The sequence below is a fragment of the Geotrypetes seraphini genome, chromosome 19 (assembly GCF_902459505.1).
Source record: "Geotrypetes seraphini chromosome 19, aGeoSer1.1, whole genome shotgun sequence".
NCBI lineage: Eukaryota > Metazoa > Chordata > Amphibia > Gymnophiona > Dermophiidae > Geotrypetes > Geotrypetes seraphini.
The window spans coordinates 14,265,421-14,292,545 of record NC_047102.1 but is presented as its reverse complement, the minus strand read 5'-3'; the positions used below and the strand labels follow the sequence as shown (position 1 = coordinate 14,292,545).

General features: G+C 40.7%; 1 protein-coding gene across 16 annotated transcripts in view; it reads left to right on the top strand.

Moving 5' to 3' along the window:
- Window positions 1–22,000, top strand: part of CELF1 (CUGBP Elav-like family member 1) — a 120,857-nt gene extending 98,857 nt beyond the window's left edge. For 8 of the 16 annotated variants that reach the window (XM_033928122.1, XM_033928118.1, XM_033928120.1 and 5 more), the window contains 5 exons: window positions 6,729–6,839; window positions 7,004–7,189; window positions 9,092–9,235; window positions 9,398–9,564; window positions 19,416–21,996. In XM_033928122.1, coding sequence (XP_033784013.1) covers window positions 6,729–6,839; window positions 7,004–7,189; window positions 9,092–9,235; window positions 9,398–9,525 — 569 coding nt within the window. In that variant the 3' untranslated portion in view covers window positions 9,526–9,564; window positions 19,416–21,996. Of the gene's footprint in view, window positions 1–6,728; window positions 6,840–7,003; window positions 7,190–9,091; window positions 9,236–9,397; window positions 9,565–11,795; window positions 13,116–19,415 lie in introns of those variants that run through there. The other 8 variants (XM_033928123.1, XM_033928125.1, XM_033928128.1 and 5 more) reach the window with 3 other exon arrangements.
- Window positions 22,001–27,125: the final 5,125 nt, after the last annotated feature.

The following is a 27,125-nucleotide window of genomic DNA, read 5'->3' as shown; positions in this document are numbered from 1 at the left end:
GGTCACCCACATGTGAGAATATCATGCCTGCTTGTCCTGGGATAAAGCACAGTTACTTACCGTAACAGGTGTTATCCAGGGACAGCAGGTATATATTCTCACAACCCGCCCTCCTCCCCGGGGATGGCTTCTTTGCTGGTTATGGAACTGAGGACCACGAGGTGGGGATGCGCCCTCTAGTGGGCAAGAAGGCATGCACATGCGTGGTGCAGTGTAGCAAACTTGAAACTTCAATCAAGTTTGCTTGAAAAGCTGTCCGCGCTGGGGCTCTGTAGATGACGTCACCCACATGTGAGAATATATGCCTGCTGTCCCTGGATAACACCTGTTACGGTAAGTAACTGTGCTTTCAGGTTAAAACAATAAGGCCTAATGAAGCTCTTAGTGATTTGCTAACTGGTAGAAGCCGAACCAAGTCATCTTGAGCCATGGGCTGTACACTGTTTTATTAACTTCATGACGACATTTCATTTATTATTATTCATATGTAAGTTAGTACATCTTCCAATTACAATACAATTACTTCGTTAAGATCCAATGATAATTACATATGACGGAATTTTGCCACTAGGTCCTTATTTGGCTCATTAGTCATTTGATTTCTTGTCAGTAATTTTCCCTAACATTAGCAACTCTCTAATGACTTATAAATTATAGAAACATGATGGCAGATAAAGACCAAATGACCCATCCAGTCTGCCCATCCGCAGCAACCATTATCACTTCCTCTCTCTAAGAGATCCTATGTGCCTATCCCAGATTTTCTTGAAATCAGTCTCTTGTCTCCCCCACCTTTACCTGGAGACTGTTCCATGCATCTACCACCCTTTCTGTACATAAAAATTGCCACTGTTGGGTCAGACCAGTGGTCCATTGTGCCCAGCAATTCGCTCACGTGGTGGCCCTCTGGTCAGAGACCAGCGCCCTGAGACTAGCCCTACATGCGTACATTCCAGTTCAGCAGGAACTTGTCGAACTTGGTCTTGAATCCCTGGAGGGTGTTTTCCCCTATGACAAGACTCCGGAAGAGCGTTCCAGTTTTCTACCACTCTCTGGGTAAAGAAGAACTTCCTTACGTTTGTACGGAATCTATCCCCTTTCAATTTTAGAGAATGCCCTCTCGTTCTCCCTACTTTGGAGAGAGTGAACAAATGAAAGAGACTCGACTCGTGCATATTTACCTGTCTCTCTATCATATCTCCCTTCTCCTGCCTTTCCTCCAAAGTATTCAGATTGAGATCTTTAAGTCTGTCCCCATACACCTTATGATGAAGACCATGCACCAGTTTAGTAACCTTCCTCTGGAAATGACTATCCTGTTTATATCTTTTTGAAGGTGCAGTCTCCAGAATTGTATACAGGGGCATCAATACCTCCTTTTTCCTACTGGCTATACCTCTCCCTATGCACCCTAGCATCCATCTAGTTTTCACCATCACCTTACAACCTGTTATGCTACCTTAAGATCATCACATTCAATCACATCCAAGTCTCGCTCTTCTGTTGTGCACATAAGTTCTTCACTCCCTAAACTGTACCGTTCTCTTGGGCTTTTGCAACCCAAATGCATGACCTTGCATTTGTTAACATTAAATTTTAGCTGCCAAATTTCAGACCATTCTTCAAGCTTTGCCTGGTCTTTCTTCATGTTATTCACACCATCCTGGGTGTCTATTCTATTGCAGATTTTGGTATCATCTGCAAAGAGGCAAATCTTACCGAAAGCCCTTCAGCAATATTTTTTATAAAAATGTTAAAAAGAACAGGCCCAGAAACAGAACCTTGAGGTAAACCACTGGTAACATCCCTTTCCTCAGAGCGATCTCCATTGATCACTACCTTCTATCGCCTTCCACCAAACCAGTTCTTGACCCAGCCCACCTTGACAATTGCTTCAACGTTTTCCATCTCCAAGACCTGATGTAGAGGATTTGATTCCAATTTGTCTCATTGCTCTACTTTTGATTATCTAGACTTATCTGCAGAAGAGTTTTATGGTATATCTCCTGATCCATCTCCTCCACCTCCTTGTAGAAGGTCCTCACTGAATTTATCAAACAGATGGGACAAGCATTTCCCATAAATATGAAATCAGAAACAAAACCTTAAGCAGAGCTAATGCACAGTCTAAACTACAAAGAGTGGCCTAAGGACTCTAATGAAAGAGGCATTATTTAAGAATTGGAAAGCACCACTACCTGTCCAGTAGCTCCATACAAGTTGAATACCTTGTATAGGATCCAATTTTGCCCAGGCTTTGACAGGCCGAAATTGCAACACCAGTCCTTAGTTGTAGAGTCTGCATTAAAAATAAGCAAACAGTTCTAGAACTTATGCAAGCTCTCCACCAAGAAGAGAAGGCAGAACTCTTAATAACTTTGGGCGCAGCGTGTTCCAGGGTTCTATACTAGCCAACAGAATACTGAACTACAATTTTATAACATTTTATATGAAATCTCTCATCCAGAAAATGTCTATTTCTGAGCAATACATACTGTCAGAGCATCTAAACTCCTACCAACATCTCTCAAATGACCTGCTAGAGACAAGAAAATACACGGTGTGTTCCACTTTTGACGTAGCCTCTCACACATCAACAGTGTTTATTGCCATGCTTAAGCAAGCATGGCTTAGAATCTCTGACCTCGATGCTAATGTACAAGATTGCCTTTCTACACAGGGATATACACAGGGATTTGGACTTGTATACTGCCTTTTTGTAGTTTTACAACCACACTCAAAGCAGTTTACATAGGAGACATTTATTTGGAGACTGTATAAAGGAGGCAACACAAAAGATGAAAAAACCTGAGGACTGCATGACTACCTTATCCTCTTCCAAGTCAACCTGGGATCAGGTGCCCAGGAAATATTGCAGCACAACCAGATGCTCTACTTATTATACCAAGCGTAGATATAGTCAACCTCTCACATCCTCTCGATCTCCCACTCAGAAACGTCCTAGTCAGCAAAGAACACAAAAGACTCAGTCACAACCTCAGTCCAAATGTCTTTTTGACTCTGTACTAGAGAGCCTAGCCAGTCTTTCCCAACCTTTTCCTCAGATTCTTCCCATAGGAGGTCGACTTGCTCACTTTCATCATCGATAGTCCCTGATAGCATCAGATCACTAGGTCCTTGAAGTGATACAGGACTATACCCTACATTTTACAGAAAAAACTTCCATACCATCCTCCAAGAGTTGTTTCAACTCCCATCAGAAGAACTTCCTTCATCTGGAGCTCTCCTCCCTCAACCAGCTCAATGCCGTCGAGCAAGTACCTCTTCAGGAGAGGGGCCAAGGGTTCTACTCAGTTATTTCCTCATATCAAAAAAAGACCAGAGCTCTCCATCCAATTGTGAGACCTCCACACTCTTCAACAAATACTTGAAGGAGAAATTTCACATGGTTTCTCTGGGAACCCTATTACCACTGTTAGAAAAGAACAGCTGGCTCTGCTCTCTAAACCTCAAGGAGGTCTACACATACATTTCCATCCTCCTAGCCCACAGGAAATATATTTGCTTTTGGGTGGGAACACGCCACTTTCAGTACCCAGTGCTTCCATATAAACTGACATCAGCACCCAGAGTATTCATAAAGACCTGGATTCTGTAAATGGTACCAGCCATGTGTCAATCACAATTGGTGCCAGTTATGTAGGCCAGGGTTTTAAAGCTTTCTAGCGCTTGAGTTTTTTGGAGAATCACGCATAGTGACGCCGACAGTCATCTCCGTCCGTAAACACACATGCTTTGACCTTGGGCATCACTAGGCACCATGCTATAGTTGTGATTCTGGCACCTATTTTTTAAAATCCGTTTTCAATAGTGCATTCAATTACTGCACCAATTAAAGCAATTAATTTAGGCGTCAGTAGGTGCTGTCTAGGCACCATTTACAGAATTTGGCCCAAAATGCTTAGTAATAGTAGCTGCACTCCTTCATTTACACAGTTTTCATGTGTTCCCTTATCTAGAAGATTGCTTATCAAAGCTCCAACATCTGAGCAAGCTCAACAAGCCATGACTTTAGTACATCTCCTAGAACTTCTCGGATTTTCAGTCAATTACGAAAACCAATCTCCAATCCACTCAAACTGGAGTTCACAGGAGCAGTTCTGGACACAGCTCAAGCTTGTGCCTGCCTTTCTCCCACAACAGTTTCGTCACTCTGATCCAAATCTGTCAGAAAGTATCCTCTGTCCAGCACATCACTCGGCCACATGACATCTACAGTTCACGTGGCTCCATTTGCCCATCTACATCTCGGGATTCCTCGATGGACACACTCAACCCAATGGTCTCAAGCTATGGGACCTATATCCCAACAACTGCAAGAAACTTCAAGCCTTCTTCTATGGTGATTATCACCAGCCAGTCTTTCCAGGTGCCTTCTTTTCCTTACTCCACCACATCAAAAAACACTAACAATGAATACTTCCATGCTCAGCTGGGGAGCCCATCTCAACAGCCTCCATACTCAAGGCAGTTCAGAGTTTGCAGTTTGCGTTTTAAGTGCCACAGCGACATCTAGTGGATCTACTTCATCACCCCTGAAGCAGGCCTCCAATTGGAGGCCGAAACATGGACTGTCGAGTCCCTAAAGACTAAGGACATTTTATCCTTCTATTTATATATTTATATATGTGCTTAGTTTTTATTTGAATCTACATTAATAAAAATTGTTGTTTCCAAGGTTGATGTGCACAATTCCCACACCCCACTTGGATTCTTTTTCTGTATTGTTTCTGTATTTGTTTCCCACTATCTGCACCAGTGTCGGCAAATATTGAAGCTTCTAGAAAACATTCCACGCAGTGCTGCTTCAAGTAACAATAATAATAATAATTTATTGTTTATATACCGCCAAAGTAGTTCGAGGCGGTTTACAATAAGAAGAGCTGGACATTCAGCGAAAAGAACAATGAAGTCTTTGAGTACATGAATATTTGTAGGGAGGAGGGGAGATAGAATAAAGTCACATTCACATTTAAGGGGCAGTTTACAATAAGAAGGGCTGGAAATTCAGCGGGAGAAAGCAGTGAAGTCTTTGAGTACATGAATATTGTTAGGTGGAAGGGAGGCAGAGTAAGGTCACATTGTGGGGCATCTAGTACAAGTAAGTGTGATGCAGGGAAAGGCTTACTTCACAGTCTGGTGTAATCATCACTCGCTGGATCCGATCACATGCCCTCTACCGTTGGTGCTTGACTCTCCTGCACCTTTCCAACTCTGATCTTAAAACTGCTTCAGTCAGCGTTCACCTCATTGCTATCGGTGCTTTTCATACATTACTAGACAAAAAGCCATTGTCTTGGCTCCTCTAGTTTCTAGATTAATAAAAGGCCTTTATCATGTCAAGCCTCCTCCAGTGCTATGGGACCTTAATGTGCTACTTTCCACTCTGATGAAGTTTCCCTTTGAACCACTCTCAACCTCATCTCTCAAGTATCTCCACTTGGAAAGTTATATTCCTCATATCTCTTACATCTGCACACCAATGTCAGTGAACTTCAAATTGTGTCAGATCCACCTTATACAACATTATATTATGATATAGTAGTTCTTTGTACTCATCCAAAGTTCCTCTCAAAGGTAATGTCAGAATTTCATCTAAACCAGGGGTGTCCAACCTTTTGGCTTCCCTGGGGTGCATTGGCCTAAAAAAATGTTTCTGGGGCCGCGCAAATGCTGCCACAAGACAGAGGAGGGAGCCGGCAAGATGGTAAACACCCAGGGGCAGCAGAGGAAAACACTGCATCGCCATCGACTGGGGCCGCACAAAATACTTCACGGGGCCGCATGTGGCCCTTGGACCACAGGTTGGACACCCCTGATCTAAACAGTCTATAGTTCTCTCTGTCTTCTTTCCTAGACCACATTCTCTCCCTGGAGAAGCTGCACTCCACACACTGGACTGTAAATGTGCTTTGGTTTATTACTTGGATCAGACCAAGCCTCATAGAACTTCACTCAACTGTTTCTGTCATTCAACCCTAACAGACTAGGAAATCCTGTTGCCAAGAGAACCATCTCGTCATAGCTGGCAGACTGTACTTACTTTTGCTATGCTTGGGGGGGGGGGGGGGGCTGACACATGAAGGCCATGTCACTGCACATAAGTGTGAGCAATGATAACTTCTACGTTTCACTCCCACATTTGCAAAGCAGCCACCTGGTCTTCAGATCACACCTTCACATCCCACTGTTGTTTAGGGAATCATTCCAGATGGGATAGTCTGTTCGGCCAAACAGTTCTTCAGAATTTATTCTCCACTTAGATGTCAATTTCCCTCCAATCCTTTTCGTTTCACCAGGCTCATGGTAATTGTCAATAACCTCTTTTCAGAGGCATGATTCTGGCAGCCAGGGAGTCCCATATGTGAGAATATGCTACCCTCTTGTCCTCAAATAAAGCATAGTTACTCATCTGTAACAGGTGTTATTTGAGGACCGCAGGCAGATATTCTCACAAACTTCCCACCTCCCTTAATTGGCTTCTTTGTTTTTTTACTAAACTGATGGTCTACGAGCCAAAGACGGGCAGGACAATATCAGCATGTGTGCAGCATGGGCAGTCTTAAAGATATAAAGTGACGGTACACTTTTGACTGTCCATGTCGGGTTCCGTGGATGACGTCACCCACATATGAGAATATCTGCCTGCTGTTCTTGGATAACACCTGCTACAGGTGAGTTAACTAGGCTTTTTCTGTCCTTTGCAGGCTCCTCCCCTAACTCCAGTAATAACTCATCTGTTAATCCTATGGCTTCTCTTGGAGCACTGCAGACACTGGCAGGTGCTACATCAGGCCTCAATGTTGGTTCTTTAGCGGGTGAGATGGCTAGCTTTTGTATCCTGAAACATTGTATGTATTGACTGACATTGTTTCAACTTTTTGTTGTTGTTTGCTGCCCTAAATTTTGTACAACAAATTTGACTAGTATTTATTTCAGGACATTTCATTTCATTTTTTTTCTCCTATTTGCTTCTGCACAGGGATGGCTGCCTTGAATGGTGGACTGAGTAACAGTGGTCTCTCCAATGGTACAGGCAGTACAATGGAGGCCTTAAGTCAAGCCTACTCGGGCATCCAACAGTATGCTGCAGCTGCATTACCTAGCCTCTATAATCAGAACCTTTTAACGCAACAAGGTCTTGCAGCAGCAGGGAGCCAGAAAGAAGGTAGGTGTAATATAATCAATGAGTACTACTAAAGGCAAGTGAGAAGTAAAATCTGATGGTAACAAGATGATGTCTCCACTTAACTTGCCTGAAAAAGATAAGTTAGCTTTGAATACAGATTTAAGATGTTCAAATTAAAAAGGATAAAAGACAAACCTGGATACAGAAAGCCAGAGAGCACTAGGTAGGAGATTTCAGAAACATAATGGCAGATAAAGGCCAATTGGTCCATCCAGTCTGCCCATCTGAAGCATCCACTATATCCTCTTCTCCCTAAGAGATCCCACATGCCTGTCTCGCACTTTCTTGAATTCAGACAGGTATAGATGAGAATGGGAAGCTGAGATTGGAGGATTACTTAATGTGAATAAAAGATCCTGTAGATCCCTGTTCTTCAACCGCCGGTCTGCAGGAAATTTCTGCCAGTCCGCGCAGGGCCGGCAAGATTAAAGTGACCATAGGTCCGTTTTCAGACCTCCTGTCCCGTTGTCCCCACACACAGCTTCGGGACAGCATCCCGAAGCTATGCACGGGGACAACGGGACAGGCGATAATTTCCTGTCCCTCCCTCTTTCCTTTCCCCAGGTCCTCTTTTCTTACTGCCCTGCTGTTGCTAAAGCCGACAGGAAGTTTTCTTTCTGACGTCAATTCTTTTTTTTTGTTTTTAATTCTTTAATCATTTTAAAACTGACAAACAAGTGATTAATATTAAAACATTACATTACTAATAAAATATACAGCACTTGACATTCTTATACATATAATCCATTAAAGTAGAAATTATAACCCAATCGCTGCCTAGCTGGCCCAGAACATCCTCTCCGACGTCAGAATTGATGTCGGAAAGAAGACTTCCTGTCAGCTTTAGCAGCAGTGGCAGGGCGGTAAGAGAAGGGGACATGGGGAAAGGAAGGAGGGAGGCTTTTTTTTTGCGAGGCAGGGAGGGAAGGAGGTAGACAGGCAAGCAGGCTGGCTTTGGCCAGGGAGGGAGGGAGCGAGGTAGACAGACAGGCAGGCTGGCTGGCTTCTGGGGTAGGGGTGGGATAAAGTGTGGAAGGCAGTGAGAGGGACATAGAAAGGAGGCACTGGGGGCACTAAAGACAGGAAGGGGCACCAAGGACATGGGAAGGAGGCACTGGGGGCACTAAGGACATGGGAAGGGGGCACTAAAGAGATGGGAAGGAGGCACCGGGGGCACTAAGGACATAGGAAGGAAAGAGGGAGGGAATAGAAAGGGACAATTCTTGGGCCTGAGTGCAGAAAGAAAGAAAGGATACACAGACAGAAGGAAATGCAACCAGAGACTCATGAAATCACCAGACAGCAAAGGTAGGAAAAATGATTTTATTTTCAATTTAGTGATCAAAATGTGTCAGTTTTGAGAATTTATATCTGCTGTCTATATTTTGCACTATATTTGTCTATTTTTCTATAGTTACTGAGGTGACGGGCAGAAACGGGATTTTTACATTTTAGTCCTAGTAGTTTGCCGGTCCACAAAATAATTCTTTTATTTCTGCCGGTCCACGGGTGTAAAAATGTTGAAAAACACTGCTCTAGATCATAGGTGTCAGTCCTCGAGGGCTGCAATCCAGTTGGGTTTTCAGGATTTCCCCAATGAATATGCATGAGATCGGTTTGCATGCACTGCTTTCAATGCATATTCATTGGGGAAATCCTGAAAACCCAACTGGATTGAGGCCCTCAAGGACCGACTTTGATACCCCTGCTCTAGATGTTGCCACATTTATTTTTACAAGTTCGTTAATAGTGTTGTACTTGGTTTAGAGGATGGAGCAATGGTTACATTCAGAATTGTAAAAGAAGTAATACATTCCTTTTCTTAGGCAGTCCTCTGCTTTCTTTCTTGGTTTTATTTTGATGGATGATTTGTTTTTGAAGGTCCAGAGGGAGCCAACTTGTTCATCTACCACCTTCCACAAGAGTTTGGCGACCAGGATATATTACAGATGTTCATACCGTTTGGAAATGTTGTGTCTGCCAAAGTTTTCATCGACAAACAGACAAACCTCAGCAAATGTTTTGGTAGGTAATGGCTGATCATTATGTCAGGTTGATGGAAGCATTCCTTCATAGTTGTAAGATAAATAGTTCTCATAGAACCATTCACCCTGTTTTGAGCATACATAATTGGAATTTGATGTTTCAGAAGAGTGAAGTCATTGGCCAGTTTTGTCTAATCTTCAGGTTTTGTAAGTTACGACAATCCTGTCTCAGCCCAGGCAGCCATCCAGTCCATGAATGGATTTCAGATTGGGATGAAACGTCTGAAAGTACAGCTGAAACGTTCAAAGAATGACAGCAAGCCATACTAAGCTTTCTTGACATCAGACTGGAGTGAGAAGGCTCTTCTGGTAAGTGGGGGAAAGGAATTCCAAAGCCGTGATGTGCAGACAAGGAGCACACATCCTAACGGTTTGAGCAAATGAACAAACAAACAGGCTGCAGATTTCTGTAGCCTGTGGAACTGCTTTGTGCAGTAACATGGATGTATCGTCCCCTTCCAAGGACTCCGGGTACAGCTCTCTATTGCGAATTTTGCTTCGTTTGGAAGACAGCTTGTGCTTTTGTTTTTAAGTGTTTCATTTTGGAATTCAGGTGCCATATCTGTGATATTATTTATCCTTGTTTGGAGCTTGCTGTGTTTGTAACTGGTTGTGTTGCGCAATCACCTTGGAAAGGGAGATTATAGGTTTTATAAATGATTTCTGTCAGAAATCTGCCCTTAAAGAGGTTTGAAAGGGGATACAGCTGCAGAGATGTGCCATGGTGCCCTCACTAAACAACTGCCTGGCTACAGATTGTATAAGAATGGTACCAGCCAAGTTCATACTTAGACTAGGGGGCACTATGTGATAACTCCATCAGTATGTGCCCCAAGAAATTTCCAAAGTGTGACTTAAACTGTATTAAAGGTTTTTAAACTAATTTGTGAAGAACTGATACAATACTAGCTAAAAATTATAGGACACAAAAGCAGCTGGGACAGTTTGGGAGCTGACCCACCCCAAATGCAGTTAAGTTTGATCTGCATCTACGGGGCAGTTGTGCAGGGTGGAGCACATCTTTGAAGAGATTGTTGCACCTGGTATTTTGTTTTTTTGTTTGTTTTTTTTCTTGGGACTACCCCCATGGTACTTCTAGGTTGAACCTCAAGACTTGGTTGGAAGCTCGTACATTTCATACCTCTTTTCTTTGCCTCATATAAGCAAAGGATGAGTGCATAGTGTCTCAGTTAAACAACTGAGATGCCATATATTGCACTAAATGAAACGAAAAAGCTCCCCATTAAGAGGAGCATACAGCTTTTAAATTGAAATTGCTGTTAAATGGCATTGTGGTTGCCTGCTTTTAAAGATGTTCCCTGGTGTAAGGGCACTCTACGTTCATTATTTTTCCTAAGTGCATTATCGCTATGCAGAGATTTGGACTCTGCAAATGAGGTGTGCTTTATTCACTTCTAAGCTCTTCGTCATAATTTACTTTCAAAACAATTTTTATTGGTGAACATAAAATAAGGAAAAAACTGCAGCACAGCAAAATCCAAGTGACAAAGCCAAGAGTACGCCAACACAAGGCTGAACTATGCACAGAATGAATGAAAAACATCACCAATTATATATGTACATAAACCCCCATATGCTAGCTATTCTCACCATTTTTCTAATATCCTTCGTACTGCCTCCCAAACTCACCCACCCTGCCCACAATCATCTTCATAGTTTAAAGCAAGGTGTTAGAGCAGGGTTGCACAAGTTCAGTCTTTGGGGACTTTCATCCTGGTATGTTTTTAGGTTCTCCCTAATGAAATCTGTGTGAGATTGCATACAATGGAAATAGTATGCATACAATCTATCTCCTTCATATTAGGGAATATTGAACTGAACTTGTGTTGTGCTGTGCTGGAGAATAGCATGAATAATCACCCTTAGCCATTCTTTATATTTTATTAGCACTTGACAAAGTACAAAGTTAATATAAAATCCTGGTAGTTTATTTGGCATAATTTTGTTTTTGTTTTAGTTTATCAATTTAACATTGTGTGAAACAATATCATGAAGCCTATGCTATATAGAATAACACATTTCTTTGCATTAAATTGATAGTTTACAAGTATTTTTTCTGGCTAAAAATGTGCTCACAAAAGAACTAGGAATTTTTTTTTTTTAACACTATATTAGATGTCAAGACGAAGCTATGATGGCTCAGATGGGTTCTAGTCATAGTATGCTAGCTATTTCTCATCATTACTGCCTCTCAAAATACACCCCCCCCCCAAATTTTGGAGTTTTCAGCCACAGGAATCTATTTTCTTGATACAGTATATAATATCTGGGCCATTACATAACTTGGGGGGGGGGAGAGTTTCAAGAAAGCTAACTAAAGATGTAATGCTTAAGTGGGTAAATATGACAAATAGCATCTTTTAACTATGAATGACCCCTATAATTTTCAAGTTTTAAGACATCAGGGTGTGTGAAGTTTGGACATAACACTACTCCTGTATGCCTTATTGTGCTGTGCTGTTAAAGTTTCATGTCGCATTTGTTAATTGTTTAAACATTATCTGTATGCTGTTTCTTAGCTTATTTCAGTTTGAATGCAAGAGTGTTATTGAATGTGCCTCAGAAGATAGGCAGAACACAATTGCCAGCAACCAAGGGAGGAAGTTTTGACTTCTATTCTTGTGCTCTGAAATCTCCACCAGCCTGGAACCCCATTGGCCAATCAGGATGCAGATTTCTAGGTCTAATTTATAATGAAGCAGATGTATAAGGTGGCATTGCTCCAGAATCGGAACACTGTGTGAGGATGATGTTTCTTGCTAAGCAAGGAGTTAAGTCTGCATTAAATACTGACGGGTAGCAAGGAGGAGAAGCTTACCTAATTGCTAAATTGCTAATTGACATTGCTGTTTGGTATTTAGTGTATGTTACGTTGTATGTGTATACATACATACAGATCTATATTTGTCTATATGATGTGTGACGATGCATATCATAAAGTACGTACAAGTTTACCCTTTAAGCTGTGCCATTAGTGATTTTCATCCCTTGTGCTCTTGGTAAATGTCATTCAACAGTTATACAAGCAAGATAAACATCACATTTATAGTAAATTACCCATTCATTACTTGCTGATATTTACTTACTAAACCAAGCATACCTGCTTGCCACAGCTGAGTTCCAGTGTTATTTGTTTTCTTATTCCCAAATTCCTCCAAGTTATTGAGCCAACAGCAAGGGCGGTTCAGTCAGCTGCTGCACTATGGTTTCTACAGGAGACTCCTTGTCTGGTTCTTCAACTAGTCTTGCAAAGCTGGGTTTCTTTGCAAATCATTCCTACATTTCTGGCCTTCCTGTATACTTTGTACGTACTAACTAAGTTATTCAGTTGTGTAATTCTTCTGACTTGTGAATGTGACTCTGGTGCTTCTATGCTTGCTAGATACTGTTCATTTGTTCTATCTGCACTCAGAACAGATATCTTGGCGGGTCATTTTCTGATGCCTCTACCAGTTGATAAAGCTGAAAAAGAAATAGTGCAAGATAACTTTGTTTGTTAAAATACACATGCGCCACAGAACCTAGAATCTTGTGATATAATATATCTTTTGAAATGCCCAAAGCAAGCAAGAACGAAGGCGAATCACTCCATCAGTAGTGCTTAAGTACCATATATATTCAAATATAAACTGAGGTAGCCACTTTTTTTTTTTTTTTTCTAAAAAGGAGAAAAAAAAAGGTTAACTCAAATATAAACTGAGAATTTATATTCAAGTACCTTTCCAGGCTCTGCTCCCTGTCCCCCTTTTCTCCCTCCCCTGGTGCCTTGCAGACCTGTTCTGGGCCTGCCGTAATCCCTGGTGGTCCAGCAGTGAGCCCGGAACAGGAGGGATCCCTCCCGCCTCCTGTCCCAGCAGATTCTGAAGCAACATATCTCCCTCTCACCTCTCTGATTCCTAGAAAACCTACTTTGAAAGCCCTGGTGGCGCAGCAGTGAACCGGGGCAGAAGTGATCTTCCTATGCTCCTGCCCCATGCAGATCCTCTGTCTAAAAGGGCTGCAGCGAGTTCTTGCAGCAGCCTGTGGTCTTGCCATTTTACATAGCGGCTCTGCACAGAGCAGGAGCATCGGAAGATTGCTAATGCCCAGGTTCACCGCTGGACCACCAGGCTTTCAAGGTAGGTTTTCTAGAGGTCTGGGAGGCAGGAGGGAGGTGTGATGTTTCAGAATCAGCAAGGACAGGAGGTGGGAGGGATCCCTCCTGTCCTGGCATAGTTGAGGTATGCAACAGGTCCAGGAGGGGGGGCAGGTGGGTGCTGACTTGAATATAAACAGACACCCTTATTATTTTGGCCCAAAAATCTCAGTTTATAATCAAGAATATATGGTATATCTAACACACAATGACTTCACATCGGGTATGCATCTTACTAGCACTTTAGTAATCATTTTCTACTTATTTACATTGTTTTATACTCTGATTAAAAGTTTATATGTATATTTAAGTATAAGCAGAGGGATAAGTGAACCTTCATAACTCTTTTCCTAGTGCTAGAGATCAAAATGTTCTTGAATTATAAAGCTGAGATATGAAGCTTTTACTTGTGAGGAAGCTGTGAAGATAAAGGTAAAGTGTTATCTCAAGGCTAATAATTTGTTGGAGATTACACTATAGGCCATTTCTAAAGGAAATTTGTATAAATTTGAGAATTGTCATAAATTAAATACTGATTCAGATGTTTTTGTTTATGGTTACATTGATGGGTGACTGAAAAACTATTGTCCCTGTTGGAACTAATTTTTCCCTAAAATAATGTTGTCCTTTCTCCTTGTTACAGTATAGCTGCGGTTTCTAAAACTGCTTTTTTTATCCAGTTTATAAGCAATCCTCAGGCATCAGACCTTTTGGACAATTTTCTTATGGGCTGAGATTTATAATTTTGATTTGTTGACATTTCATCTAAAATTATGTGCATTTTAAAACAACGTGAAACAGTAAAATGGACAGGTTCTAGTAGTCATAAAACAGATATAGTTTAGTTTTTTTAAAAATACTTTTAGAAGAATTGTAAATATATATTTGTGAAGACATTTTTACAGCAAGTTTAATATTGCTGTGTATCTCACCAAGTATGGTTACTAGGGAAAAAAAAGTTGCACAGAAAGGGAACAGGGCCTAACTATCTGATCAAACAAGATACAGTGGATTTCTATATTAGGTGTATACAGTCAGTTTCGAATTGGTGGTGGCAAAGTTCAGTGATCAGCACAATTCTATATAGTCAACAGTTTGGTATCGATATTGTTATTTATTGCTAAAATATCACAGCAGGAAGTGAGCATAATTAAATTGCTGTAAGCCTTTGTTAAACTCCAAATGTATATGTACACACATGCACATATATATTTATAATAACTTTTTGTAGGAGGATTTTGATTCGGAGATCACATGACTGACAAGACAATGAACTCTTAAGACTGATCTTATAAGCAGTAGTGACCATAAAATAACTGTGTGGCAACACATTTGCCAAATCTTAGGAAGAACTGAAGAAATACACATTTCGATGATAGAAATTGTTGAAAAGAAAGGGATATAACATTTGAATTAAGCAAAGTAGTGAAACCCAATAAATAACTAAATATTCTTGTCCTGTGGATTTTGCAAAGTCTGAGCAAGAAAATAGTAAAATGCAACTGACATTTTGAATACATTTTTAAACTAAAGTTCATATTTAAAAGTATTTCTCTGAAGTGTTGTAAATTTTTTAAATGAAGAAATAAGAGCATCAAGTCCCAGAATTTGTTCTGTTTTGTCCTTTTAATTTGCACCATTCTGTGATTTGTTTTCATTCCTGTTTGGTCTTTGTCTTCATAATGATGGCTGCTTATTTCCTTCCATTTACAGTATTTGCCTCTTATCTTTGCTTCTTTATATGGTTGTGCTCTTAAAATGTTTTTCCCCTGGTGTCTTGTTACTTGCTTCTTTCTGTGTAACTTCAGACATATAGGTTATATCCTCCTGCCAGCAGGTGGAGATGGAAGATTGGCTTAAAGCTAATCCCTCCTCCTCTTTTATAGGGATCTGGTGCACCCATCAGCTCTTTTGATTTTTCTGACTGTAGCAGATGGTACAGACTTATGGAGCAACTTTGTAAGCAGTGCTCCTGGGGTAACATGTCTTGAGTCAATTACTTCAAAAAAGAGGCCCTCGGCAGTCAGTTTGGCTGATTTATATCCCCTTACCCCCTTCCTTCTGAGTCAATATCCTGGGAGATTTGGATTCCATGTGATGGGTATTGCTTGTCACAACAACATGGGCTGGCCTTCAGATCTGTAGTAGGATGTTGAAAGTTTTAAGCAATTGAGCAGGTCAACCTGTTCTTCTTATACCCTGGGCAGCAGCAAGTCATTTTCCTCTCAGGAGCAAGGTAGGTGAGTGTAATGTGCAGGAGTGAGCAAATGTCGATACTGTTTTCCCTTCTGTCCTGATTGATTGCAGTGTCATTGGCAGGGACCTCAAAGTTGAGATCTGGAGCACTGAAGCAGTTTTAATTTTGGTATGTAAGGCAGTCATTTTAGCGTGAACAATGTGCTGTAGCAGTTATGGTCTTAAGTGCTCTGCCATGTCTTCCTGGCTCCCAATAATGTCTCTGCATGATATTGGATCAGGGTGGAATAGAAATCATTCCGATATTTCTACTCTGCGAGTATCTTGTCTCCAGAAAGTTTCCCATAACCCAGTCTAGGGCAGGAACAGAAGATAACTAGAGAAGTTTCTATGTTTTAAAGAGGTGGTCCTATATCCCCTCTCCCCCCCCTTGAAATCGAAGGTATGGAAGGCCTCAGAACAGATGAGACGAAAGACTGAGGAAATCACATCATTGAGCGAGGAGGATGTTAAGTGGCACTTCTGATCCCTTTATACAAAACTCTTGAGGCTTTTCTTCTCCTGCAGGCCTTCATAGTCAGTTTGGGTACTAGTGGGCCTTGTGAACCTCAGAGTCTCAAGGCTGGTAGGACTAAAGGGAAAAAAAACATTCTCTTTCCTTTATTCATGTTGTAAACCATAGTGAATGGTGCAGATAAAGGTTAGTTGGTTCACTCAATGTGCACAAGTGTCGTCATCTTTGGCTAAGGTTATCATATTTATGAAGACAAAAAAAGAGGACACATGACCCTGCCCACACTTTACCCGTTTCTTTGGTTCTCCTTCCCATCCTTTACCCTTTTAGTGTTTCTTTCTCCCTTCCTCCAACCCTGTTCCCCATATGTGCTTATCTCTCTCTCTCTCTCTCCTTTCAAACTTCTTTTTTTCTTTCTTTCTTTCTCTTCTCTCTTCCCCCCCACAGGTGCCTCTCTCTTTTCTTCCAACCTCCTCCCATCCAGCACTACGCTACTCCATACTGTTTATCCAGTCCTCCCTCACTTTCTCCTTTCATCCTTGCTGTTTTTCCAGCCCTCTCTCTCTCCCTTCATCCATGCTGTTTCTCTACCCCCCCCCTCTTTCATGCTGCTTCCCCTCACAATCTCTCTAGCTCCCAACTCCTGCATCTACCTCCTCCCTGGGCCCAGCTGCTGTAGCCAAATCTTTGGTCAGTCAGCAGCAGCAGCAGCAATATGAGACTGCTGCCGCCGGCCTGCCCCAGAAGCCGCCTCTCTGCAGCGACTTCCAGCTCCCATGTAGGCGGGACTTGCAGAGAGGTGGCTTTTAGGGAGGCCAGCAGCAACAGTCTCACCTTGTTGCTGCTGCTGGCTGCCCAAAGATTCTGCTACAGTGGCATGGAGAGTCAGCTAAACCCGAACAGACTCCCTCATTTGAGAAAAACTCATTGGTATGTCTACTGCTTTGAGATAAACGAACATATAAATTCCCATATTTAAACTCAAGCACCCAACTCTCATGTCTTTAACTCAACTTCTCTACCCTATTCATAACACTACTCTCTATCCTAGACATGTTTTAAATTCTGTTATTGTGTAAGCATCTTCTACTTATGCTGGTAGGCTGTTGAAGGCCTTGCTTTCCTCTTTGGGTCATGAAAGTTCCATACTTAATCCAGTACTTTTGGGCTCTTCTCAGGTCTCTTTCATGCTTCGTAATAAAGTACCAAAAAGAGTAGCAAGTTTCACTAGATGTGGTAGGTACTTGGACATTTACAAAATTTGATAGTAAGACCCGGGAGTGGACTTGAGTGTTATATTTAAATAAGGGACTTTTATGATATTTGCCTTCTCTTAGCTGGTCTCTCTTTTTCAACTGTTTTCTTCATGGCCATTCTTAGGCCATGTTGCTTTGCAGTGTGGTGTAGCTGTTTCTGCATTGTGCCATAGTTCTTTGTAAGAAACATACATAGACTTCAAAATAAAATGCTTCTGCATCTACCAAAGTGTGCCAGGAGTCAATACACTTATCAGGACCAAACAGTGATGATCATTCCAACTCTTTATCAAATTGTTACTTGACTTTAGGTTTCATGAAATATAATATGTCAATCACACTCCCCTTTCAATATTGTCCCCCCCCCTTAAAAAAAAGTAGTTAATATCCATCTGGTAGCAATATAAATTGCTTTATGATATTCCATCTTTATCCTACATGATTTGGAGTAGAATATTTTCTAAATAGCTACTTCATAAAATGCTGACAAGGCATGTGGTTCATTTGTTCAATCATGTGATCTTAATCTATAAATATTAATAGAGTGTATCTTTGTGTACTTGTATTATCTAATGTGAGTGTCATATGCTATTTGTATGTGTACAGTGCACAATGAAAGGCATATCAAACATCTAAACAACTACAGTGTGGTTTTTTTGTTTACTATAAATGTAATAGCACAAAAGCATTATTTCTTTTAAACAATCTGTCTTCGAGTATAACACTTTAAAATATTAAATGTATTCAAAAATTGTAATTCAGATAAATGTTTGGTATGCCACAATTGTGCATTGTAATTTACTTGTGGGTATTTTTGTTCAGTCTTATATATCCTGTGTTGCAGTATGTTCCTGCTGTAGATAAACTATTCAACTTTGAAATCTACAAACTCAAAACTTTGAGTTCTGGTTTTCAGGTTGGTAAAATATGAAAAAATACATTTCTGAGGCTTCCAGGGTCATCATGAATCTTTTATATAAATGGAAGAAAAATTCCCACTAAAAATAGGAACAAAACTTTTGAGTTCCTAGACTGTTTATATTTTTATAGAACTTTTTTACAAATCTAGAATAATGATTGATTTTTTTTATTGCCTAAATTATTTCACTGAAAAAAGCTGTAGTTGTCAGCTAAATTAATTTTTTCAGAAATGATTAAACTACTGAATTTCTGTTGCACGTGAGTAGTCCAGTATATAAAGGAATTGGAGGGTTTTAGGGCTCCAGATGGGAGATACCCAGGCTTTTCAGGGATACTGGAGACCCTGGTTATAAGCCTCCATTCATCCTCTTGCATGAGAACCGGAGCAGGCATTGGGTTACTGAACAATTTACATTTTATTCTCATCTAGTAGTGGGTCCTCTTTCTGAGTATTAGATCTGAAGCTTGTTTCTTATGAATTGAGACAAAAGGGGAATAAGAGGGAACCCAGCAGCATCAGGAGAGAGGCTCGACAGCCTTCGCTCAGATGTCTCCAGCTACTTTCTCTACCCTGGGTTTTCAGTTTTTAAGGGAAGATAGTTGAAGCAACTGTGTGTTTGTCTGCATCAGGACAAGTGGGAACACAGCTGAGAAATAGGTGTACGTTGTACGTGTGTATATCAAATGAGGGGAAGGAGTGTGAATAATGTGGAAGTAGGAGGGAAAAGCATAGATGTGTGGCAGTATCGGGCTAAAGTACAACAGTGCTGAGGAGCCTTATCAGAGATGGTCTAGGACAGAATAGGGGGCAGGGATAGGTGGGGTAAGCTCTTAGAGAGCTATATGTGTACGTCAGCAGCATACCCTGTTGGTTGAAAGTTTAAGCTTCCTTTCTTTTCTGGTACTTAGGTATATTGGTACCATGTGTGTCCTTTTCCCTTGTTCATTGTTGGTATGTGCTCAGGTTCTCTCTCCTGAAGCTGCGAGGGCACCCCCTTGTGTCTCTGTTGGGTGATGTATTAGTACAGTGCCAGTCTTTCTCTTTCTCTTTTTTTTTTCTTGATGTATTGCTTTATGTAATTCAGTGGTTCTCCCTCTTCTGGTTTGTTTTTTCTAGATTCCTTCCTGCCGTTTGTTCATCGTTGTGCCTAAAGCATGTCGGTGTGGCGTTCAAGTACATCGTCCAAATCCTTGTCTCTCCAGCTTCTCTGATGCTTGAGCTATCACCTTTGACCTTGTGTTAACCTTTGATGCTAATGTGTATTTTTTTTTAATTATATTAGTTTCTCTTCCTTTTTCTGTTTTGTGCTCCCAAATTGGTTCTGCTAGAAAGACTGCTGATAGGGTAAATATTTAAACTTGCATTTGAATATTAAAAAAGCCTATTTTTCTAGAAGTTGATAAGATAACCACTTAATTTTGTGCGGATTCTTTGTACCTGTGTTCAGAGCAGCCTTGCTAGCACACCTTGTTTAGCGTTTGTATTTGTGTGACACCCAGCCAAGCAGATTCAAGGCTTACAGTTTTTTTGTGTGTTTAGTTTAATAAAAAAAAAAAAAAAAGAAATAAAAATTAAAAATGAAAGAAAAAATGGAATAATATTAAAAAAAAAGTTAATATCCCTTTTTGAGAGGGACTAGATGACCTTTTGCTGATCCGAGGACATGGCGGGACTTGGGGAGATGGTCTGGCTGTTTTACAGGAGTGGCATTGGCCCACTACACTTGAATGCTGTTCTCTACAGCTGCATTTCCCCTGGCACTTATATCTTTATATGTATACCTTCTTCCCTCAGTATGGTTTTTGGCCTTTGTCTGATGTGATTTATTTTGTTAAAAAGCTGACTCTGGTGTTGGTTTGTGAAGCTTGGCTCACCTGTTTCTTTCTCATTATACTGATTTCATCAGCAAAATGAGACTGACTTTTGTTTTAAGATCAGACAGTGCCAAAAACCCAATGAGTAAAGCCACCTCAACACTGCATGTTTCTGCTGTTCTTACATTTCTGTGTCACCTTCACCTCCCTGTTTTCTATAGCTTGTGCAAAAACTGCATCATTTCTTGGGTTTCAGGGGTATCACTTGTATGTCAGATGTGGCATATTTATAAGGGCCACACACAGCTTTATACAGTACGTTTTAGATGGTGCTCAAAATAATTTCCATACTACCAGTTTCCTTTGTACTGCAAAAATAGATCTCTTCTATGTACTTCTCAACACAGTTTAGGGATATTGTCCTCTCCAACTGCCCCAGATTAGATCCCGTACATACACCTCATTCTGCAGGCTGTAATTTTTGGTCACTTAAGGCATCTTTTTGAAAACTTCAGAATAGTGCTCAATTTGCCAAATGAGATCTTCCTGGTAGCTGCTGATGAGTTTTTCTTAGTTAGGTCCTGCAGTGATACCATCTTGCAATGCCAGACCAAGGTGTATAATTTTCCCCTTCCTATTTGTACATCAATAGTGTGTTGTCCTATCGGAGTAAGTGTTCACCTAGGTGGGGAGCAAGTCCTGGCTCAGCAAGTCGTTAAGGGAACAGCAGGTCTGTCTTTAGAGTGTGGGGTAGAAGCGGGGGTGCAGTAGGATGAGCGAAGAAACCAAGCATGTCCAGTCTCTGTGTCAGAAATTGGCCAGTTGGCAACATATTATGAGAAGTTGGTTTCAAAAAGGTTGAAGTATAACCTGGTGATCTTGGGGTTAATGGAGGGTCTTAAAAATCCTGTTCTTTTACAGCTGTTAGATCTAGAAAATGATAAGATATTACTAGCTGGGTTGAGTTCCTTAGTCTAAACGTACAGTGTATAGCTCCTTTTCAGCCAGCAAGAATCATTGGGCAACATTGATGATACATCAAAAACCAGTATTTGTCAACACATTTCTTTGCATTCTGAATTTCCTTCTCCAAGAAACAAATCTTGGAAAACCTGTGGACAGAATCTCTGGATTTAATTAAAATGCCAAATGCTGGATGTGTTACTAGTAACACTTTATTTTTCTTTATTTTTTAATCTATGATGATTTTAATGGATTTCAAATAGTTAAGCAACTCTACCTTTCTGGTTTCTGGCTGCTTTTTGTGAATAAAAAAATTGGACACAAACCTGTGGGCTTTTATATTGGTACAAACTGAATTGTATTTAACACTAGGGTTTTGTACAGTTTTTTGCCTTTTCTACTAGAAAACAATGTAAAGTGATTATTTCACAATGTGAAGTTAGAGGAAAACAAATTACCACTTTGACCAAACTTCCAGTTCTGTGCTGCAGTAACGTGATGAATGAAATAGCCTCTCCAAGTTGTGATCCATTCTCCGATGTTTTATTTACCACCTTCTGATCTTTTTTCTTCCTTTTGTTTTGTTTTGATTTGCAAAAGAAAAGTCTTTTATTGTGTGAATTTGTGTTGTAATCTGTAGAAAATGATGGATTTACTTTAATGGTTTAGAAAGAAAGAAGAGGTGATCTGTTTTTGTTTTTTTTCATACCCACGAGTGGAGTTTGTGGATTGAAAATGATTTATGTTTTGAAACAGCAGGTGGTTATGTGTAAAGGTTTAATTCCTTGTGCTGTTCTTTTCTTCCTGTCCCAATGGGGTACTTACAGTTTTAATTGCACACACACCCCAAAAAGAAGTTATTCTGTATGCCAAGTGTGGTACCTTCATTTGTTTATTTGCTATTAAATTGTTTGAGAATATTTTGATCTGTGTGTCATCTTTCATTATGAACTATAGTAGCAAACTGACCAGAATGATCTGAGAGCTAAAAATGTATGTTTCCATGCAGACGGCCTACCTTCTTCAACAGATCTGCATCATTCCATCCTAACTTCAAAACGAGCATGCACCTTAGTTCTAGAAATGGTATATATATACCAACTTGCCTAACTTACTCTTAAATGTAAAATATGCCATGTTGGATCAGAGCAAGGGTCCAAGTTCAGCAGTCTGCATCTTTCTGTCAGTTTTAATAGGAGTATCTAATGTGATGATCTTTTCCCTCCTGTTCAGCCTCAGTGTAAAAGGCAGGAAACCCTATGGCAGTCTGCCTATTGTTAATATACCTGTCCCTCAGAAACCTAATCTGTGAAACTTGCTTAGAAAGTCATGCACCACATAGGATTCTTCATGATAAGGTAGGAAATTTAAGCTTGAGTAAATAAATGATATCACATGTAAAGGATTTGATATACTGCCTTTCTGTGGTACAATAAAAATAATAAAAAAACAACTTTACATTTTATGCAGGTACTTTTTCTGTCCCTAATGGGCTCATAGAAACAAAAAGGCAGATAAAGGCCAAATGGCCCTTCCAGTCTGCCCATCTGCAGCATCCACTCTTCTCCATATGAGATCCCAAGTGCCTGTCCCACACTTTCTTCAATTCAGACACACTTTGTCTCCACCACCTACCATCTTAAATTACACCCGAGCCTGTCTCCTCTTATCTTCATTCCATTCCTTCTCAACCTGGAGTTTCCTTTCAGTGTGTACTGTAGGAACATTTATTTGTAAATTGACTGAGAATTCAGGGTTGTGTTGTGTGTATGGTTTTGGGGGTTGTTTTTTTTTTGGCATGCTGCTGTTTCTAAATGAGGAAACTGGCTCTTGGGAGACATTTAAAAAATATAGGTTTCTAATCTGGTGGTGAGTAAAAGAGGCTGCTAAGGTTTCATATTGATACTAGGATTTTGTCTTAGCCTACCCTACTGGAATTGGGGGAAATTTTATTGGTATTTGAAATGGCAATAAATGACTTTAACACAATAGCATTGGTTTCCTTTCAGATCAAATGGTCAGACACATAAGAAATAACAGTAGTAACCACTACAGGTTCAGCCACAAATACAGAACTAAAGTACAATGATAGCATTATGGTACAACAAAAAATTATCTAGTTATGATTGCTAAGCTGAATTTGAATGTAAAAGTATTAAGAAAAAAAGAAGACATACCTATAAAGTCCATCGAATCTGCTCAGTTAGGTTACAGGTGTAGTTCCATCAACCAGAGTTGACTTCATCCTCACAGTTTTATGATTGCTTCATTTTGTATGTGTGGAAAACATATATATAACGTGGTGGGATAAAAAAAATACCAAAGAAAAAACCTAAAGGGTAGATGTTCAGCCTACAGTGGTTAGTGTTTTTTAAGCCACTGATAGCCATGGACTGAATTAACCATAGATCTTCAATGTTTCTACCATTTTATCCGGCACTGAAGTAAGGCTTACCGGTCTGTAATTTCCCAGATCTTCCCTGGAGCCCTTTTTTAAAATCAGCATAACATTGGCAGTAAGGAGATCATCTACGAGAACATCATATCAGAGTGGAAACGTTTTACCATATGGGCACAATCATGAGCTCAAGATCCATTTTGTTACCAATTGATCATATTTTGACCTACTTGCTATACTTCTCGGATTCGGGATTCAAGTCCAACTATATTTTTCAGCCATCTCTGCGTACCATTCCTTGATGGATGGGAAACCAATTTCACATACTCCTTTAGTTCCCCGTTTCCTGTGAGCTCTTAACAACCTCCAGCCTCCACTTCGCACCCCACCTTCAACCTAGGACCTCACTGTGGTTTGGGACCATTTGATGTCAGATCCTTTTTTAACCTTTGGGGTTTGCTATACTACCCTTCTATGACAATCAGCTTTTCTCGTAGCTCTTACATCAGCAAGAAGAGTTAGCGGGTTGCAAATGTTGGTCATCTATGATCCATGCCTTCATTTCTTTACTAAGTGCTACTGCATATTCACACACAGTTTCTTCCAAAAGTACCACTGAGTTTCAATATCAATCAGTCTATAGCATTATCATTGGTTTTTTTTCCTTACTCCTCATTTTTTTGTCTGCAGAATAAAGTCTTCACACACTAGATAGCAGGAGGGTTCTGGTGTTTTACCTGGAATCAACTAAGGCTCTCCATACAACTAATCAACTTTTTGTTGTCTTCAATTCAGCTACTCAAACAGTATTTCAAAATTCTCTATCTTCATGGATTGCTCATACCTAGTGACATAACTGATAGCTGAGAGCCCAGGTAGAAACATAGAATATGATGGCAGAAAAGGGCCGATGGCCCAACAAGTCTGCCCACTCGAGAACCCTCCCTCCAACTAGTCTGCCTGCTCAAGGACCCTTCTCCCTTGGAGTATCTATCGATTGAGCATAACTCCACAGTACTCCCATAGAAACATAGAATATGACGGCAGAAAACACAGCTCTCAGATTGATATACTCATTGAAAAAATATGATCACATTACCACTGCTTACCAAGATTCACACTGGCTCCCAAAACAAGCACGCATACAATATAAATTCTTTTGCATCCTCTTCAGAGCCCTAAATGGAACTGGTCACAGTTACCTAAACAAACACCTGATCAGAAATAACAAATCAAGACCAAGGAGAACACAAGCTCTCTTCACCCATCCCCCAGCAAAAGGCATACAAAGCAAAAAACTATCTGACGAACTACTAGCCACCAGAGCAGCGAAAATAGACTGCCACCTCTCTAAGCTACTGACCAAGACGACCAACTACAAAATATTCAGGAAAGAACTGAAAACTATACTTTTCAAAAACGTTGTCAAATGAGTTAATCAAAAACTTTATAAACCCTTCCCTAAAACCCATCGCTCATGCTAGTCTTCAATTCGTGTAAGCTCACTCTATCTATCAACTCTAAGCTCCCTGGGAATGCCCAGGCCAACTCTTTTTGTAAACCGCCTAGAACTGAAAAATATTGGCGGGATAGAAAACACTAATGTAATGTACGTAAATGATGGCAGATAAAGACCTGAACAGTGCCCATAAATTATACCCATTAAAAATACATGATTAAATTAACTTTTCTCTTCTTTGATAGTCTGCACATGCTCAGTAGAAAAAAATCTTATTTTAGGGGAGAGCACTGGCACGCAGGCTCAGTCAGGGATTTCGCCAGCAAGTGTGGCTGCATTCCCCTTCTGTCTACGGAGAACACCTATTACAGGTAAGCAACTTTGCTTTCTAGACCCAATGGCTCCATGCAAGCTGGACACGGGGCTCATAATCAAAACTTTAAAATGTCCAAAAACCAGCCTAAATCTGCACTTGGACATCCTAATAGTAGGAATGGCCAAGTGCCAATGATTAAAAAAAACAACTTTCTGGACATTCAGCAGCACTTCTAAGCTGCTGTGCAGCCAGAGAGCAAAGGGGCATGTTGGGAGGTGTGCTATGTATGGGCTTCAACCTGGACGTACCAAAAGCTTTCCTAGAGGGAACTTAGATGCTGGCAGTTAGACCTGTTTGAATTGCGTCCAAGTTCCACTAAGGTGCCCAAACTGACGATCACTGGAGGATTTAAGGCATGACTTCTTACTCCCCCAGTGGTCATGACCTCCTTCCTCCACCCAAAGAGCCAACCCCCCCCCCCCCCCACACCGTAGGTTCCATCAGCTGATGCTAGTTTTGGGGATTCATAGAACATGATGGCAGAAAAGGGCCACGGCCATCTAGTCTGCCCACACTAATGGCCCACCCCCTGGTGGCTCAGCTGATGGGGATCGCCTGAGCCCTACATTCCTCCCCTGACATGGCCCGATTGGCTCAAAATGATGACTTTTGAGCCAATCAGGGCCTTCAACCCTTCTCTCTGCACTAAACAAGCTTATATACTGCATCTTCTCTATAAGGATAGAGCTCGACAGAGTTTACAAGAGTTTAAGAAAGGAAACTAAGAATTAGTGGTTATATAGAGAGCAGTGGGATTTACATTTTTGAAAATAGCTACGTTTTCAGATGTTTTTGAAATAATTGGAAAGAACACAAATTACACAGCTGGACAGGAAAGTTATTCCCTCCTACATTTGATCTTCTGAAGGTATGGAGGGTTCCAGGGAGGAGGGGGGGGGGGAGAGATCAGGTCATATCGGGAGAATGAGGGGGAATGTCAGGGGGGGGGAGGGGTTTAGGACTCAGCTGATCTTGGCAGGAGATATCTCCAGTTGAGCTGCCAGGAATCCAGGAAACCAGCTCAGTTGATGGGTATTCATTCCTACTACCACAATCAGACAAGGTAGTCAGTGGGTACGTCTACGAAACTTGCTTTTGTATGTTTTTGTGTGGATGTTTTTATTTTTGAAAATGGGCACAAAAGGTAGATGTCCTAAGGACCAAAACATACCTAGCTCATTTAAAAAAAATAAATAAAAAAATAGACGTTTGGCGGCTTTGAAAATGGATATTTTTCCTGCTGGGTTTGTGGATGTGTTGCATAAAATGTCCAACCTCAGGCTTAGGCTCATTTTTGATTATACCCCTCTTTGTATAGAATCCAATCTTGCACAGCATTTGATAAGCTTCTATTGCTGCATCAATCACTCCTGATAGAATCTGCATTGAAAAAACAAGCACTTCAAGAACCTATGCCAGCACTCCTGCTGGCAGAACCTTAGATAAATTTGATCGTAGACTTTTTCAAAACACTAAGTTAACCAGCAGAATACTTAGTTATAACTTTTACGATATAATTTATACTGGGTTGGGAGTGACTTTGTTTTGCTGGAACTCTGCTTGGTGCCTGCGCAGAAGAGTTAAGCACTAGGCACAGTTCGGCGCAGGCCTAGTGCAGTTCCTGACTGCTGGAGCTCACAAGCTGTTTATTAAAGCATTTTGGTTGTTTTAACATCGGATATGGATGCAGCTGTTGTGTATATATTGTGTACTTAGCTGCGATAGTAAACCTAATATTAGATGTGAATATAGGTAGGACGATTGATTTGGTATGAACATATGCAAATAAGGACGACGATCAATGGGCCGCCCAGTA